General features: G+C 40.4%; 1 protein-coding gene across 1 annotated transcript in view; it reads right to left on the bottom strand.

The window, feature by feature from the left end:
* The window catches only part of BICC1 (BicC family RNA binding protein 1), a 229,681-nt gene extending 219,730 nt beyond the window's left edge, over positions 1 to 9,951 (bottom strand). Inside the window, exon 1 of the mRNA XM_038411732.2 lies at positions 9,589 to 9,951. Within this exon, the coding sequence (XP_038267660.1) occupies positions 9,589 to 9,787 (199 nt within the window). The 5' untranslated portion in view covers positions 9,788 to 9,951. The remainder of the gene's footprint in view (positions 1 to 9,588) is intronic.
* Between the last annotated feature and the right edge of the window lie 7,418 nt (positions 9,952 to 17,369).

The raw sequence follows: 17,369 nt of genomic DNA, 5'->3' as shown, positions 1-17,369 counted from the left end.
CCCATGATTTGCACTTGCACTTCCATTATCAGGTAAGGAGTAATTCCTGACCATCCAATGGGACAAAAGAGACCAAAAACCCAATGTGAGAAGCTCATCCACTCCACTTCCCAAGTCAGAAGTGACATGGGGAACTACTACGTAAGCACCTGTATTTCAAGATTCTCAGGAACCAGGAGCCCTGATGTGCAAAAGTCCAAGAACCAAAAAAAAATCTGATGTGTACACATACCAATTTCTAAAACATGCAACAAACAACTTCAAGTATTTTACATCATATGTACCACTTGAGAACCAACTCAGCATATAGAAAAATGGATAATATACATTATACAGACACAATCTATTTTCACAAATCTTCTGTAGGAATAGCTGTTCTCTGCTGCTATCATCACAGAGACCAAGAGCACCATGGCCATGAGTGTGCAGTGCTGCTATTGGGCCATGAAAGTGCATAGCTGATTCTCTTTTCCAGCCCAACATCCCATTCCTCACTTGCACACTCTAAGGGAAGCACATCCAATCCCACTCACCCACCTCCAGCCTCCCACACTGACTAAGAGAGAGACATCTCTACATTCCCTTGCAAGCTACTCAGCAGGCCCGACTTTTTTTACATACACACGAACACACACACCAGGATTATTTTAAAAAGTTGACAACCCTAACATAAGCATTATTGGTCAATCTGGCACCACAATGCTGGCTGAATACTCAGCTCCTTCACAGGAAGGATGAAAAAGGTGACAGTCACAGCACTACTGCTACCATCATGGCCAGTTCCCTGTGCATTTAGGGATCTATTAAGATCACATCAGCAAGCAGGTGTTATCACACTGGAGCTGTGATGATGACAGTCACTTTTTAGAGATTCCCCTGTTGTTTTTTTAAGTTGAACAGTGGTGTCTAAGGCTGAAGTTCCACTATACTCCACTGCCAAGTGAATAAGCATGTTACGTTTAAAATAAAAGAAGGTACTACTGTTGATTACTTACTTCTGCCTTTACAAAAAAATACCTCCTGCAATTCCAACGAAGCCTCAACATAAAACCCAAACAGAAGGTTTTTAGAAAACATTATTGGGGAAAACATTCTATACTGACATTCTTTCCAAATGAAAACAAGATCATTGGTAAATAAGACCCGCTTCACACAAATAAACGTAGCACTGTATCTGGTCATTTTATTAACTCCATGTAAAATGGTCATTTTGATCTAAACTAGAAAAATTAACACCTGGGCATTACTATCAGACCTAACATGGAAGGAATGCTACTTTTTATATAATATATTTCAGACTTCAAGAAACTAGCCAAGTGTTTAAGGGCCTGATCCAAAACCCATTGAAGTCAATGTAAAGATTGCTGCTGATTTCAATGGACTTTCAGTCCAGGGACTGTAAGGGCCCTGATCCAAATGTCACACAGCTTGTAAGAAGTTCATTATCCCACTAAAATAATTGTACATAGGGATGAAAGTAATTACTGCATTCTAGTTCATTCTGTTCTATGAAACTTATAAATGTACATCTCCCCTTTCAACTCATTCAGCTGTTTCAACACAATTAGTAGTTTTGTCCACTACAAATGTTCATAACTCCATGGCTTACACACAGGAGGTGGGAAACTTTGAAAAGGAAGTCTACGTCTCAAAGAAGCCACCTTTTAAGTTTGCACATTTAATCACACATTTAATCACGTTCCTGATACTACATCAATTAACTGAATGCAACGGACGCACTCAGACTTTAGACAGAATATTAATTATAACTCTCACATATTGAGACCTAGAAACTATTTTTAATAAATTAAAATATTTCAGATATGATATTTAGAGGTACAGAGCATGCCCATCACTATTTTCTATGGTCAAACATTTAAAGTGGATGTTTCACTATAGTTAAGACTCACTTCACAAATAATTCTACTACACAAAGATCTGAAAATAAGAAACAAGTATGTTTCATTGCTAAACAGCAGACAGGCACAAAGCCAAACAGCCTGAAATAAGTACTCAAAACAGGGCATATTTTCCAATGGAGGTAAAGATTATAATATAACCAAAAGGAATGTGCAAGCCAGCAATACTTAACTCAGCAGTTCATGCCAAACCATGATAGCCTGTTGTACTACTTAAAAAACAGAGAAACTTGAGAAAGTGATATTATTACAATTGTTAACGGAATGCAAGAACATTTTTAAACTAAAAGTCACCAAAAATCGTTTTTTTATATATATATATATATATATATATATATATATATATATATATATATATATATAAATAAATTTATTTTATTTTATTTTATAGAAAAATCTAGTCAGCCCATTTGGGATTTGAAAGCTAGAAAAATATCTAAAACCTTTTCGGCCACATGTATGTTAACACTAAAAGTAAATGCTTTTAGAAAGGTTCCAGTTACCACACTACTATGTCTTTATCCAGAATATTTTTTATGCATTGGAAAGTAAAAACTACAAGAGTGAGAGATTTTAGTAGAAGAACTTTTTAAGCCTCTACAGAGAGAGATAGTATCTTGAATTTTATTCTTCTTAATGAGTCAGTGTGAGGTTCTCACTAGCAAAGACTATTTCAGGGAAGATTGAGCCTTCTGCTCTGCACCCCTGCCAGCAACACTTGTACATTTGACATTTCAAATGTCACAACATTAAGTCAGTCAAATTCTAACTGCCCATGACTGAAATTATCAACATAGTACACTTTTCTTTATACCAAAGGATGGCAAAAATGTTCCTTTATACAGCATATTCTAGGTAGCAGATATCTATCATTATTATACATTTTTCTTAAGATTCTCATTTGTTTATGTGATAAATTTCTATCTTTGCACCTTATCTTAAAACAGTTCATTTCCAAATGAAAAATACTAAAAAGAAAGTTTAATAATCAATTTTGTTGCACAATTTAAATCCAACTTTTACAATATACATTTATAGATACTATACTATTTGTCAGCTCTACAAGTACTATAATGACCTATAAAATCAGGAACCCGCTATTTGAGTTTGATTGTCCAACAAAGCACCTACCTCGCACACAAACTACTAAACTCAGGTCTTGGACGAGTACTCTTCTGCTGTAAACCATGATTGTATTAAAGCAGAGGTTCTCAAACTGTGGTCCACGGACCACCAGTGGTCCACAAGCTCCATTCATGTGGTTGCGCAGGCGTGGCTCTACTAACTAGGTGTTTGGACCTTGGAGAAGACGCACATGTAAGGTGAGGTGATGGCCTTGGGGGAAATAGAAGGTAGAGGGAGGGGACAGTGGGATGAGAAAAGGGGATGGGAGGGAATTTGGGGTGTGCAGGGCTGCAGCAGCCAGAGAAAGAGGCAACTTTCCCCAGTCCAGCGCTGCGGCTGCCGGGGAGAGATGGCCTGCCTTCCCAGCCTCAGCTCTGCAGCTGCTGTGGCAGGGTAAAGACCCCCTCCTTCCCAGCCCCAGCTCGGAGGCTGCTGTGGTGGGGGAGAGGGGGCACATCCATCGCATTAGACAGGTAAGACTACCGATATTAAAATATGAGTTGTGTGCTTTTATTTGTAGAACAAAAAACGTTAATTATTATTAAGGGTTTTTTTATATAGCATTTTTATCCGAAGCGCTTTACAATAGTTAGCTAATGGAACAAACAGCATTTGGAAAGATCATTAAGTGTTCCGCCGAGACCCTCAGCAATTTTCAAGTGGTCCGCGAAAAAAAAAGTTTGAGAACCACTGTATTAAAGCATAAGGGCTGAGCATCAACACAGCTTTGCTGAGATTTTTGTAGTCCTAGACTTCGTTCTCTAGGACATTCAATATTCGAGACAGCCAAACTTAAAGTATCATAGGAAAAATAAATAAAATCAAAATGGTAAAGGGAAAATTTATTAACAGAGAATTCAGTATTACCCTGGCATCAGAACCAGACTCTGTTATAAGACTGTGGGTAGTATGAGAAGAAACCTTTCATACCTGTTTGTATAATTACTGAAAGGAGTGTATTTTCTTTATCCAATTACTGAAAGCTTTGCATGAAAGACAATTTGAGAATCAAAAACAAATACGCAAATGATCAAATACAGAATAACCAGGCCTTGTCTGAATTAATGCAGAAGTATATCAGACAATTATCCACCAGCATAAATTCTGAACAAAGCAGTCTCAGGCATTTTATTTTCAGTAAAATATTAATTCAAAATGCAAAAGAAATATGATCATGAGACTCTAACTTAGAAGCAACTTTATTAAGATGAACTGCTGGAAATATTAGAGCTACATCACTATTAAAGTTTTTGCCTTACCCCAGTCAGAAAGGACTGATACTTACTCTGGAGAAAGGTATTCCCAGTTTGTGAGCATTCATTCTTTCAGGCAACAAACACTCTGCCAATCAGCTAGAGGATAAGTAATCAGATGAGAGGATCTAAGAAGAAAAATTGTGCCCATTGGGAGTTTGGAAAGAGGGAGGAGGATGAAAAAAAAAAAAGCTATGCAAAGTTACCAACAATTATTTGAGAGATTTGAAAAGACATTTCATATTAATTCTGAATGACATGTTATCATCGATGCCTAAAAATCAGACAATAATGCCTTATCAATTACTTTTTACAAAGCCTGTATACAGTCAAATAAGGATTGCCTTTTTGAAAATTTATCAAGATAGACCACAATCTTGGGGAATCATCAGCATAGACAGGGACAAGTCATGTTCAACATTATACTAACTGGCCATGGGGACCAACTCAAAGAACCTCAACTCAACCTCAAGTCACATTCTACCTCAACACAGTGTTCTATTGCAAGCAAACCCAGGGGGACCAATGGCAAATTTCTAGGGCTTCAGGGTTCAAAGCTACAGTATTCTGCCTTTTCTGTACACGAGTATAAGGCAATGCACGAAACAGTGACCTACCCAGACATAAAGTACTTCTGAACTGTTTCAACAACAACACTGTTGACAACAATGTGCATATTAAAAAGTGATCAAAAAGGATCAAATTGGATCAAAAAGGAGTCCCGTCAAATAGGATTGTGGCACAAAGGTGAGAACTTAAACATGAGAGGATTTAGTTTTTGATGTGTTTAGGTACTTTTGCCTGCTTGTTTGTGTTTTGTTTTTTAAAGAAGGTGGTAAATGGGATGTCTTGACAGAGATACATTCTAATGTTTTCCCACACTGCAAGAGAGGATAAGGAAAAATAAGTAGCACTATGAATTTCCCTACTATACTTCTCTAAAAATGTAAATTTTTACTACTGTAATACTACAGTGTCAGACACATCATAAATATACAAGATATGTATATACTATATACCAATGGTTCTCAACTAGGGGTATGTGTACCCCTAGGGGTACTTAGAAGTCTTGCAGGGGGTACAATAACTCATCTAGATATTTGCCTCGTTTTATGCCAGACTACATAAAAAGCACTAGCAAAGTCAGTACAAACTAAAATTTCATACAAAGACTTGTTTATACTGCTCTAGATACTATACACTGAAATGTAAGTACAATATTGATATTCCAATTGTTTTTTTATAATTATATGGTAAAAATGAGAAAGTAAACAATTTTTCAGTAATAGCGTGCTGTGACGCTTTTGTATTTTTATGTCTGATTTTGTAAGCAAGTAGTTTTTAAGCAAGATGAAACTTGGGGGTAACGCAAGACAAATTAGACTCCTGAAAGAGGTACAGTAGTCTGGAAAGAACCACTGCTATATACCATACACAGGTGTACAACATTCAAAACCTATTTTGAGGTATGACACAGAAAGCATATTATACCTATCATCATATTAAAAAAATGAGTAAGACACCCAATCTATTAATGTATGTTTGGGTTTGTTTGTTTTAGTTTTGTTTTTATTTATTTGTTTAATATTAAGGCCATCTTGTCTGTAAATCTATTCATAGCTGCTGCCTTATTCAGACTACACTTTTTGGACAGCTTTCTGTAAATTTAATCTTTTGTAGTGCCCAGCTGTTATGATGATAGGCACACAAAAATTAAGAAAATCATTCCAAAATATTAATTTAATTGAGCGTTCACCAAGATTTAGCTATTCAATATGTTCCTACTGGTGTATGTCTAAGGCATTAGAGTAGTTCTGTTCCAAAGACCATTAGGAACCCTGGTAAGTTAAAGTTTATACTTTCATTGGATGGTCATCTCCAATACAAAAAAAAAAAGGGAAATTCAATATTGGCTAGATCATACTCATGTGAACATAGATTTCTAGGTATTATTCCCAGCTCTACCGTTGACTTGCTGGGGCACTATGGCAAAGTCACTGTCTGTGTTTAACTTAATCATCTATAAAAGGAGCACAGCAGCATCCAGCAAGGTCAAGAGATTTTGTTTCTGTTTGTAAAGCTCTTTGAGATACTTCGGTGGAAGTGCTGTGAGTATAAACTGTCAATTTAAGATGTAACTTTATTCCATAGCACCTTTTCTGAATTTTTCCAACAAACTTAATTTTACCAATCTTCCATCTCTGATGGAAAGAGACTAATTTATTATTCTTGTCTCTTTATTCCATTTCCTAAGTCGTCTATTTTTTTCTTGCAACAATACCAATTTACTGGAAATTAATTCAATATGATGGAAGTCAGAGTTTTTACATTAAAAAAAATCTTGTTCCTGTGAATTCAAAATACTATTGTTCAACACACTGCTGTGTGGGGGATACAATTTAAACACTCTATGGCACATGCATCCTAGGCTGAAACAACATACAATATCACAATTTTTTCTCTTAAGTTATACATATGCATTAAGCACTGGATGACACAGCTATATAGTCAGTCTGGATTCTGTTTATGAGGTTTATTTTACCCTCCCACCCTTACCACCTCAGGCAGTAGAAAGACACAGGCTGTGGGATGAGGTAATGGAAGTTTATTTTACTGGTGGAGGAAAAGTGAAGAAAACCTTCAATTTTCCTATAGCACTTATAACTTGTGACCTTTCTTCACGAATACCTCCTCTTTTGAGTGTCTATGTGCAATTTACAAAATTTAATTTAGACATCTTTGATGAGCGTTAGTTTAGAATTAATTCAGTTAGTTATAACAAAAACTGTATGCTTCTCTGCACTCTTTATTACATAATGAGATTTCTCTACTAGTAACAAAATATTAACTGGTTAAAGATTAACCTACCCCCAGGAGAGAGAATCTCATTTGAAACAAATTCCAAACATTATAATCAGCAAGTCATACCACAGTTTTTGGGCAGACTATCCAGTTTACCTAGTTACTTCATCCAGCATCCTCTCCCTCCCCCCCACCCCCCACTTCGGACCACCACCACCGGTCTTAAAAAATTTAAAAAGAAGTTCCGTGACAGTCATGATGAGTAAAACATTTTCAGGAAATTAACTGAACAATTTTAGCTGACAGATTCTTTAAAAAGCAAAAACAAAAAAAACCCACCCCTTTTATTTTTAGGATTTGGTTCACTGCTGGCATAACTAGCTAAAATAAAATGTTTTCTCCAAAACATATCCAAAAAAATTGTGCATTTACTTGGAATTCATTTCTTCCTTATCTCATCCTCAATCTATACCATTTTTCCAACTCCAGTTAATTATCTGAAATTACAAAATTCCAATTACACCAATTATAAACTATCATATTCAGGGAATATGAATTATGGGACTAGATTTTGTTCTTCCATTTTGTTTTCCTGTTGTCAGATTACAATTTCTAACATTGCTTTAAGTTACTGAGTGCACTTCCAAGTAATTCAGAAGGTAATAAAAAGCACTATGTTTACAGATTTAGAATGACTGCTCTCATGCACAAAAGCAAATATTTCCATTTGTGAAATAATACATAAATGATGAAGAGCTATCAGTCTCCCGTTTGATTTTTGAAAAATGGAGCCTTAACAGTCAAGTATACAGTATTTATACATCACACACTTATAAGTGGCCATAAAATTATGTGGCTTGTAGAGGCCATACTAAATGCATGCTAATAATGTACTCCAGTTCCTCCTCTTTATTAAAAAAAAAAAAAAAAAAAAACACACACACAAGCTAGATCAACTATCATGTGTCATTCTAAACATTTAAGAAAATAAAATGGCACTTTTTAAAAGTTCCATAATCGCTCTCATTCAATTCAAATATACTTTATCCTCACTGAAATTTTAGAGGTAGCAGTTTGCACTCAGCTCCATTCTCACTGGAATAAAGCAAAAGGTATTAGAAAAGCTAAATAAATTACACAACTGTGAAGGATACCCCACCTGGTGTTGCATGCACCTTTAAAACAATATTTTCTATTTATGTTAATATTTTTTCAAATCCTTTTTACTTAACTTTCATAGAGAGTGACATATTCAACACATGATGGAACAAAATGCAAGAGATTTCATCGCAAGAAACAATACAGACAAATGTATAACAAATCCTAACCCTAAAACACACATTATCAAACATTACTACTCATGTGTATCTAATAAGTTAAGATTTTTTTCACCTAAAATAAACTCTAAATCATTTGCCTTAAAAGCACTACACTATTAGGTGTATTATTTTAGTGATATGGTATGGATAATATATCAGTTAAAAAAAACTACACTGCCAATTCTCCTACTAAAATAGAAAAATATATAGATCAACTTAGAATAGTCATTATCTAAAGGACTCATATTCAAAAAACTCCAGAAATGGAATGTTTTCTTGCAATTCTGAACCCTTCCATTTTATGGAAAACTCACTTTGCTAAGTAGCAAAACTTTGTCCTATCCCTGAAAAATCTGAAATGCTTTAGATTAGCTTAAAGCTCGTTTTTGTTTTTGTTAATTTCCAGTAGCCCAGGGCATTCAAGATTACCTTGAAACCTATTACAACCTCTTTTACAGTTTTCACCGTAGAGCAAGGCTTTATTTCAATACCGGTAATGCTAAGAGCGTTTACAGTTAGGATGCTGCCCGTGAAGCCACAGAGCTGCGAAGTGATATGAGGGACCGAAGCGGACACCTGTATCAATAGCAAGTGAGATTTTTACGAAGTGAGGGTAACGAGATTAATTTTGCAAGCGGGTCGGATGAACACACTCGAGCTCAGTCTCCCCCGCTTGGTGGGAGAATCCCTTCCCACCCCAAGAGGAGCTGGGTCTGCGAGCCCGGACATCTGCAGACAGCAGCGCGTTTCTCCACGTCGGGGATTGGAAGGGCTAGGGAACAGGAACGGGGAGGGGGTGGGGAGGAAGAGTCAGAGCCAGGGCCAGGGTATTTCAAGCGTTCTCTCCGGGCACCGTTCCTGAGGCGGTCTCCGAGGGGCCGCTTTGCGGAGAAGCGCGGAACCGGGAACCCCCCAGCGGGAGCAGCCATGCTACGCCCCCCACCCCGGGGTCAAACAGCGAGTGCCCCGGCTCCTGGGGGGCCCTGCGGAGGCAGAGGCGAGTCCACAGCTGGACTCGAGAGGGGCACCCCCCGCCAGGGGGACCCGCTCGAGCCCGCTGCGGGGACGCGCCGGCGCCACCAGCGCCTCGAGCCCCCGCCCCTTCTCCCCGCCAGCGGGAGTCAGCGGCCCCGGCCCCGGCCCCGGGGCTCCCCCGCGCGCCCCGCTCACCTTGCAGCATGGCCTCCAGTTTCTTCCTGTCCACCCGGAATCGCTCCTCGCCCCACTCGGGGCTGCGCAGGGGCCGCGGGCCGGCCGAGTCCTCCTCGGAGCCGGGCAGCGGGGAGTCGGCGCTCCGCTCGCTGTTGGAGCCCGGGTCGGAGAGCGGCTGCGGCAGGTAGCCGCTCAGCGGGTCGCACTGCGCCGCCATGGCGCTGCCGGGCGGCCCCCGCCTCTGCTCCGAGCCCCACTCGGCCGCTTCCCCGCGGGACGCTATCTGCCCCCACAGCCGCCCCCCCGCCTCATCCCAGCCGCTGCCTGCCAGAGTCCCGGCCCCGGCGCCGCTGCCTGCGCCCGCCTCCGCCTCCGGCTCCCCGCCGAGTGCGCCAGTCCCCGGGCCGGCCGCGGCTCTGCGGCGCCCCCACCCCGCCCGCAGTCCGCACAGCACCTCCGCCTCCATTGGGCAGCCCGCGGCCCGCCGGGAGGGGCAGGGGATATCCCCGGGCCGGGGGAGGGGGCAGGGGATCCCGGGGGAGGGGGGCGGGAGCCCCCCCGCCATGGGGGTGGAGTGAGCCTGGCGGCGCGGGGCCGGGATCGCGGTGAGGGGCACCCAGCGCTGGCCACGGGGATCCCCAGCCCCTCCTGGGAGCGCGGGGGTCACCCCACCATCGGGGGCAGGAGATCCCCATCCCAGAGAGACCCCATTACCATGGGGGGGCGTGGGGAACACGCTATAATGGGAGCACGGGATCTTCATCCCCGGGGAAGACACCCCATCGTTGAGGCAGAGAGATCCTTATCCTGGGGGGCACCCTTCATGGGGTGGGGGATCCCGGTCAGGGGGATCACCATCCCAGAGGGAGAACCCCATCATTAGAGCATGGGGATCCTTATCCTGCATGGGAGACACGCCCCATCATGAGGCAGAGGGATCCCCATTCTCTTGGAATGGGTAGTTTACCTTGGAGAGTAGAGTGAGCCTCCCCCACAGTGGAAGACACTTCATCCTGGGGTAGGGGGACCCCCAACCCGAGGGAAGACGCCCCCTCATAAGGCAGATAGATCCCCAACCCTGGGTGCACTCCATCATGGGGAGCCTTATCTTCAGGTAGACACTCCACAATGGACATAGAGGGATCCCTGTTGGGGGAGAAAAGAACCCATCATGAGAGTATGGATGATTCCCATCTCAGTGGGGAGATACCCCATCAGAAGGGCACAGGGATTCCCGTCCTGGAGGGAGCCACGCCTGGCAGGGGGGCAAAGGGATCTTCATCTGAGGAGGAGGGGCAGGAGGATGCCAGCAAAAGTGGAGACACCCCATTATTAGGAAAGAGGAGATCTATATCCCCATCTGCTGAGATACCTTATCCTAGGGGCAAACAAAAATAGGATATCCCCAGAGAAGTCAGTGAATAGGATTAGAAGCACAGGGTGTGGGGACTATATGTCAATACAATGATTGCAGGATTGGGGCCATAGTCTTCTCAAACAGTAAGCACACACTTAAATGTTTGTAGGATCAGGGCTTATATGACTATATCTTTTAGGAAAGAGAAGAAAAAGAGCAGATATAATAAGATGATATAAAATTATGAACAGTGAAAAGGTCGACTGCCTGATCTCAATTAATCTGCTCCAAAATACAAAAATTAAGTAATAACATAATTAAAGGGATGTCACTTTAAAATTGGCCCCCAATCTAAACTTTTAAAACCTAAGCTCCATAAAAAATGTTCTTACATTACATTTTCAGTTTTGAAAACCAAAACAATGCAGAAGGTGTAACAAACAAACAAACTGAAATTGTCTTCACTGATTTTTCATTATTGAAACTGAGAGAAGTGCAAAAAGTAAATAAAAAGTATTAGAAGTGGGACATAAACTAAATTTTTAAATGCCTTTCACTTTTGATACTCTAACTTGTAGTAATATAAGTTAAGAAAAGTGTTTGTTTACAACACATGGGGATGTAGCAGGTGATGCAAATTAGCATAACTCCAGCTAAGAAACTGGCCCAGGATTTTTAAATTCAACATATCTCTTTAAGAGAATAGCTTATCATAGTTCAGTAAAATAATATGCATTTATATGAATAAGAATGTATGGGTGGTTACACTAGTTAGGATTAAAAAAAATAAGGGTTATCAATCCTCAGACTTCAAGGCACAACTGATTGCCATCTAGAACAAGGAAAAAAGCTATACAATAATATACTCAGGGCTTGTCTACATGGAAAAGTTATAACAGTATAAGGTAAACTGATTTAGTTTATGTCTTTTTGGAAGCAGTTTAAACAAAATGGGAAAAAGCCATTCTTATTCCAGAATAAAAGTGTCCACCCAGGGAGTTATACTGATATAACTACAGAGATTTAACTATATTGGTATAATTATACTCGTATAACTGGAAACATTTCCCATGTTGACAAGCCTTCAGCTGATATATCTACCCTTCCACAATGTGTATTGTCGACTCAATTCATTATATGCCAGCTGGAGGAGAGAATGGATGATTTAAAATACTTTTCTGACTTTTACATCTATGATTCAGTGATATGATGGGAGATCATCACTATGGTGATTGGCAGTGATCAGTTGTAGATGCTGATGCTTTAAGATCTGACAGTAACTTTTGAAACCACCGAGTGTGAAGTTTTGATATATTGATTGTAGTCCTTGGATGGTCTAGAGGACACTAATTCTGTTCTAGAGTGGTCCCTTTCTTTTTTAGCTGAAGCATCGTATAGTGTGGTTCTGGGCATTTATGCCCTTGTTGCATCCTGTCTGAAGGCTTATCTACATGTAAAAGTTATTCCTGAATAAAGTAGGGAGTGAAATTAATGTGAAATAGCTATTCTGGATTCAGAGTAGCAGCCGTGTTAGTCTGTATTCGCAAAAAGAAAAGGAGTACTTGTGGCACCTTAGAGACTAACAAATTTATTAGAGCATAAGCTTTCGTGAGCTACAGCTCACTTCATCGGATGAAGTGAGCTGTAGCTCACGAAAGCTTATGCTCTAATAAATTTGTTAGTCTCTAAGGTGCCACAAGTACTCCTTTTCTTTTAGCTATTCTGGAATAACTCCACTTGTAGACAAGCTCTGACACAGAGTATATTCTGTCTGGGGCAGGACTGTTTTTTTTTTACTTGTTTGTACAGGATATAATAGGGCCCTGATCCTTAAATTGGCTTTGTAGATGCTTGTATATAATAAATAATATATAATTATAATAAAAATAAACAATAATGCTAACAGTAATTCATAACTGCTCTTAGATATATCTGGTATGGGATTCCTCAAGCCTCTGTTTTGCTACAAGTATGAGGAAGCATTAATGGAGATAGTAAGGCAATTGGGGCTATAGTGTCCTCAGTATGCAGATGAAACATAGCTCAAGTCATTTCCATCAAAGCTGGATAGTGCAGTGCCTGTGCTTACATCACTGCCAGGCCGAGGTTTGGACTGACATAAAAGTGAACTGAAAGATGATCGTTGCTGGGGCATGGGGAGAAAGATTTTGAGCTTTTGGCAGGGATAGTTCTGCTTCAGTTAATGGTGGTTTGCCTTTTCTCAAGGAGTGTACAGTTTAGGGGCTCTTCTTGACCCCTATCTCTTGCTGGAATCTTAAGTGCTGTCAGTGCCAAAGAGTACCATATTTTTTCTTGAACTCTGCAATGTTTGCAATCCTTCCTTTCAGTTTCGGACCTCATCATTGCAGTCCAGACCTTCGTGACCTGTAAATTGAATTGGTGTAATGCACTTTACAATAGTCTTGAAGGCAAGCTCAGAAGTTACAATTGATTTAGAAAGTGATTGCTCACCTGTTATCCACTGTTAGCTGTAATAAATGCGGAAAGTCACTTCTTCAGGAGCTGCACTTGTGTTCTAGTTGTCTCCAGGTGTGATTCAAGGTGTTGACTTTGATTTATAAAGCCCCACATGGATTCGATTCTGGCTACTTGGGACACCACTTGTTTCCCCAGGTGCCATCCTGGCAGTATGTCTTTTGGAGCACTTAAGATTTAACATTTATTAAACATCCAGGTAGCAAAATATCAACTCTAGCACTTGAGTCCCAGTGATTTGACAGCGTCTGAAACCCATCAGGACACAGTGTGATGCCCATATCTCTTACCAAGAATTTGCTTGTAGGATAGTTTGGAAGGATATTCATTGAAGAGGGAAATATCACTTTACTTCATGGTTAAGAGTCATACATTGTATGGTTGTATTCAGTTTTTTGTATGCATTCAGTGAGGTAAAAAGAGGCATAAGGCATATTTTATAAATTAGTATAAATAAAAGGAAGTGATCCAGTGTAGTTCTGATGTTACCCAAATCCCACTCTGTACCACACATGGGGAAGGGGTCAGTGCTCTCATCAAATCAGCTTGAAGTTGAAAGGACTGTGATATTCCATCCCAGGTCATCAGCAGCCAAAGTAGTCTCAATTTTTATGCCTAGACGTACAGGTAGGCAATATGGGCCTGATTTTCAGAGTGAAATGTGTCTGTAATTCTTCTTGAAGTGAATGGCACTTACGGTTGCTTAGCACCTCTGAAAGTTAGGCATATAAGTATTTTTACCCTGCCTGCCCCTGCTCCATGAAATTCATCCATAAGCTGGTGAAATGTATAGTCCTAGATTCTCAATGTAGGAGTTCACCACCCTTGCATTTTCTCAAATCTTTCATCTATAGTCAAGGAGCACTCCTACTTTTCCACATATCTGGCTATGGTACATATCACGCAGCATATTGTACAGCAGTATTTTTTTCATCAGCCATATAAACAATAAAAGAGATTATGGGTCTTTTTGAAAAAGATTTATCCAATTTAGTTCCTAACCATTTCCCTTAAATTGGAAATAAACCCCCTTCATGATGTGGTTTTCTACTAAAAATACAAAGAAGACACTTTGCTTCTTTATTTAAGTCCATGTAAATTGGCAAAAAAACCAAAACCCACCCAGTTTTGGTTATTACAATTTGTACTGATTATATATACAGCATAGTGTCATGTACTGTATAAAAATATTCGATTTCTCCCATATATTTCAACGGAGGGATAAAATGTAAGTTACAGAGAGAACTTAATCTAAGTAGAAAACCACATTCTTAATGGTTAAAACAATATTATATGTGGATACAACTGGGGAGAATGGGGAGAAGTTGGCAGATATTGGATCTGATGGCTAGAGAGATCATCAGTTGAAGTTGACTTTGGCACACAACTTATGCTGGCCATTTTTGTGTGGCTAGTAGCTTGATCAAAGAAAAGAATAACAGGATCTTTCTCATTTTGGCATATTGCTCCTATTTTCTTACATTCTTTCCTCCCTTTTTTCATTCTAGTCTCTTTTCCTTACCACTTATATACATAATAGCTACACATCTCAGACAAACATAGCTATATAGATAAATAAAAGGGACTTTTGACATAGCTTTAATCTGACCTAACCTATAATGAAAGTCTATTGCATGATACATAAATGGGGGTGAAATGGATACCATGAAGGAAAAATTAAGCAGGATCCATGAATCCTGAGATATGATCTGAATCTCATGGAGCCACAAAATTTGGATCCATAGGGGATCACTGCTAGAGAGTGTTTGGGTCTAGTACTAGGTCTGAGGAAGCATTGGCAGGGCAGTGAGAACTACTAAATAGTGGATTTATGGCCCGTCTCACGGCAGCAGCTGCACTGTGAAGCTAAATACTGGCTGCGCACAAAAAGGGGAACAATTGTGCTCCCCTCCTTTCCTTTTTCCTTTCCTTCCCCCTGCTAAACCTAGTCTCCTGTTCACTTTGATTTGGCCATTTATGGCTTGAAGAGGATAACCTACTAGCCTGAGATTATGGTTGAAGACCCACTCAGATTACATTTAGGGGTCAAGTTCATGTCATGCTATCAGGAGTCAGGTAAGGTGCATAGGGTTCACCAGGCAACAGCCAATCCTGTCTGCATGTAACTCAGCCAGGTGCATCAGGCATTTGCAGCATTTGCAAGGGCTGTCTATACCTGCCATTTCCACATTCTACAAACCCAGGATGCTTCAGCCAATCATAGGAGGACTACAACCAGCCAAAAGGCACATAAAATAGCCCCAGGGTTCTGAGATAGGGGATGGAAGAAGAAAAGGGGGAATATTGAATTAAAAAATATATATATGAATATTTTTATGGGGGGAAATTAATGCTGGTTTTTGCTTATTTTAGGTGAAAATTTTTTGTTGATGCTGGTTGTATACATATGTTATGGCTCTTTGGCCTGCCTTATTGTATTTATTTATTTGGATTTTTAAAATATAAATTAACACCCATACATGCTCTGCAAAAGTAACAGGTGAAAATGGGCTGGTCTGTGGTACCTTTACTCACCTTACTCCACTTGTAGCTGCCATTCATTTCAGTGTCTAAGAGGATCACAGTCTAGCCCAATATAAGGGAATGCTCTTCTACACCTAGCTAAGATACCAGCAAATAAAAGCCCTCCTGAACAGATGTAAAACCCACCCAGCCCTCAAATTCCTGGAAGAAAAGATGGGCCTTTCCATGTGTTCTGAATGTGAATAAACCTAGACTCTGGCAAACCACAAGGGAGTAAATTCCAGACTCCAGTCCTTCTCATGGGGAATGCCCTCTTGGTGGCCTCCTCCCTTTTTCAACTGCTCATCTCAGCTGAGACAGTAATGCCCAAGGGATGATCTTTTAGGTCACCTGGTACCAAACCACTTAAGGTAGGTTTGCCCAATCTGTGGCCCAGAGGATAGTTGTGTCCCTCAAAACTCTAAACTGTGGATTTAAGGGTAACTGTTTGGAAGAACATGTGTATTTGTTTATAAGCTGGATGTGTGTTCTCTGAATCATGTCTTGTGATTCCCTATTGCTAAGGGGAAGAGATAGGATGCATTGCTTTTCCACAAACTCCCCTGAAAGCCTCACCTCTAAGGTGAGTTAGGAGTTCAAATATCTCTGTCAAAGTCTAGGGGAGTGCCTAGCAAAGGATGGATTCTCTTCCACACATGGTTACACTGGGCAACCCGGGCAAGGGGATGGGGGAAAGGAGAAGCTGAGAAAAAACATCAACTTGCAGCTCCCTGATTCTCTCCCCAGCCCAAATTACAGTAACCCGGGACTATGCTCAAGCTGGTGCCAGCTGGAATTCAGCACATTCTAGCTACTTCCCACCTCTGACACACTCCTTGTACTGTGGGGAGGGAAGCTTAGAAGATGCCTGTACCAACTGTAGACCCTCTGTGGACTCTGATGTCAGGGGAATCACCACCGGGGCCTTGCAGGTAGTTTCCTTTTACATCCTCTGATTGGAGCAAAGGGCGTGGAACAGGAGAGAGTGTCTGCCTGAGATACTGATTGTGTCCTCTTGACCTGTTTGAAGAAACATGTTTGGCTGCCAGGCAAAAGAGATCAGACACCATTGCTTTAGGGCAGTGGTTCTTAATTAGGGGTACACGTATCCCTGGAGTTACTTAGAGGTCTTCCAGGGAGTACAATAACTCATCTAGATATTTGCCTCGTTTTACAACAGGCTACGTAAAAAGCCCTAGCAAAGTCAGTACAAACTAAAATTTCATATAGACAGTGACTTGTTTATACAGCTCTATATACTATACACTGAAATCTAAGTACAATATTTATATTCCAATAGATTTATTTTATAATTATATGGTAAAAATAAGAAAGTAAGCAATTTTTCAGTAATAGCGGGCTGTGATTCTTTTGTATTTTTATGTCTGATTTTGTAAGTAAGTCGTTTTTAAGTGAGGTGAAA

This window comes from Dermochelys coriacea, chromosome 7 (assembly GCF_009764565.3).
Source record: "Dermochelys coriacea isolate rDerCor1 chromosome 7, rDerCor1.pri.v4, whole genome shotgun sequence".
NCBI lineage: Eukaryota > Metazoa > Chordata > Testudines > Dermochelyidae > Dermochelys > Dermochelys coriacea.
Note: the sequence above shows the minus strand (reverse complement) of the source record. Positions and strands in the feature narration are given on the sequence as shown.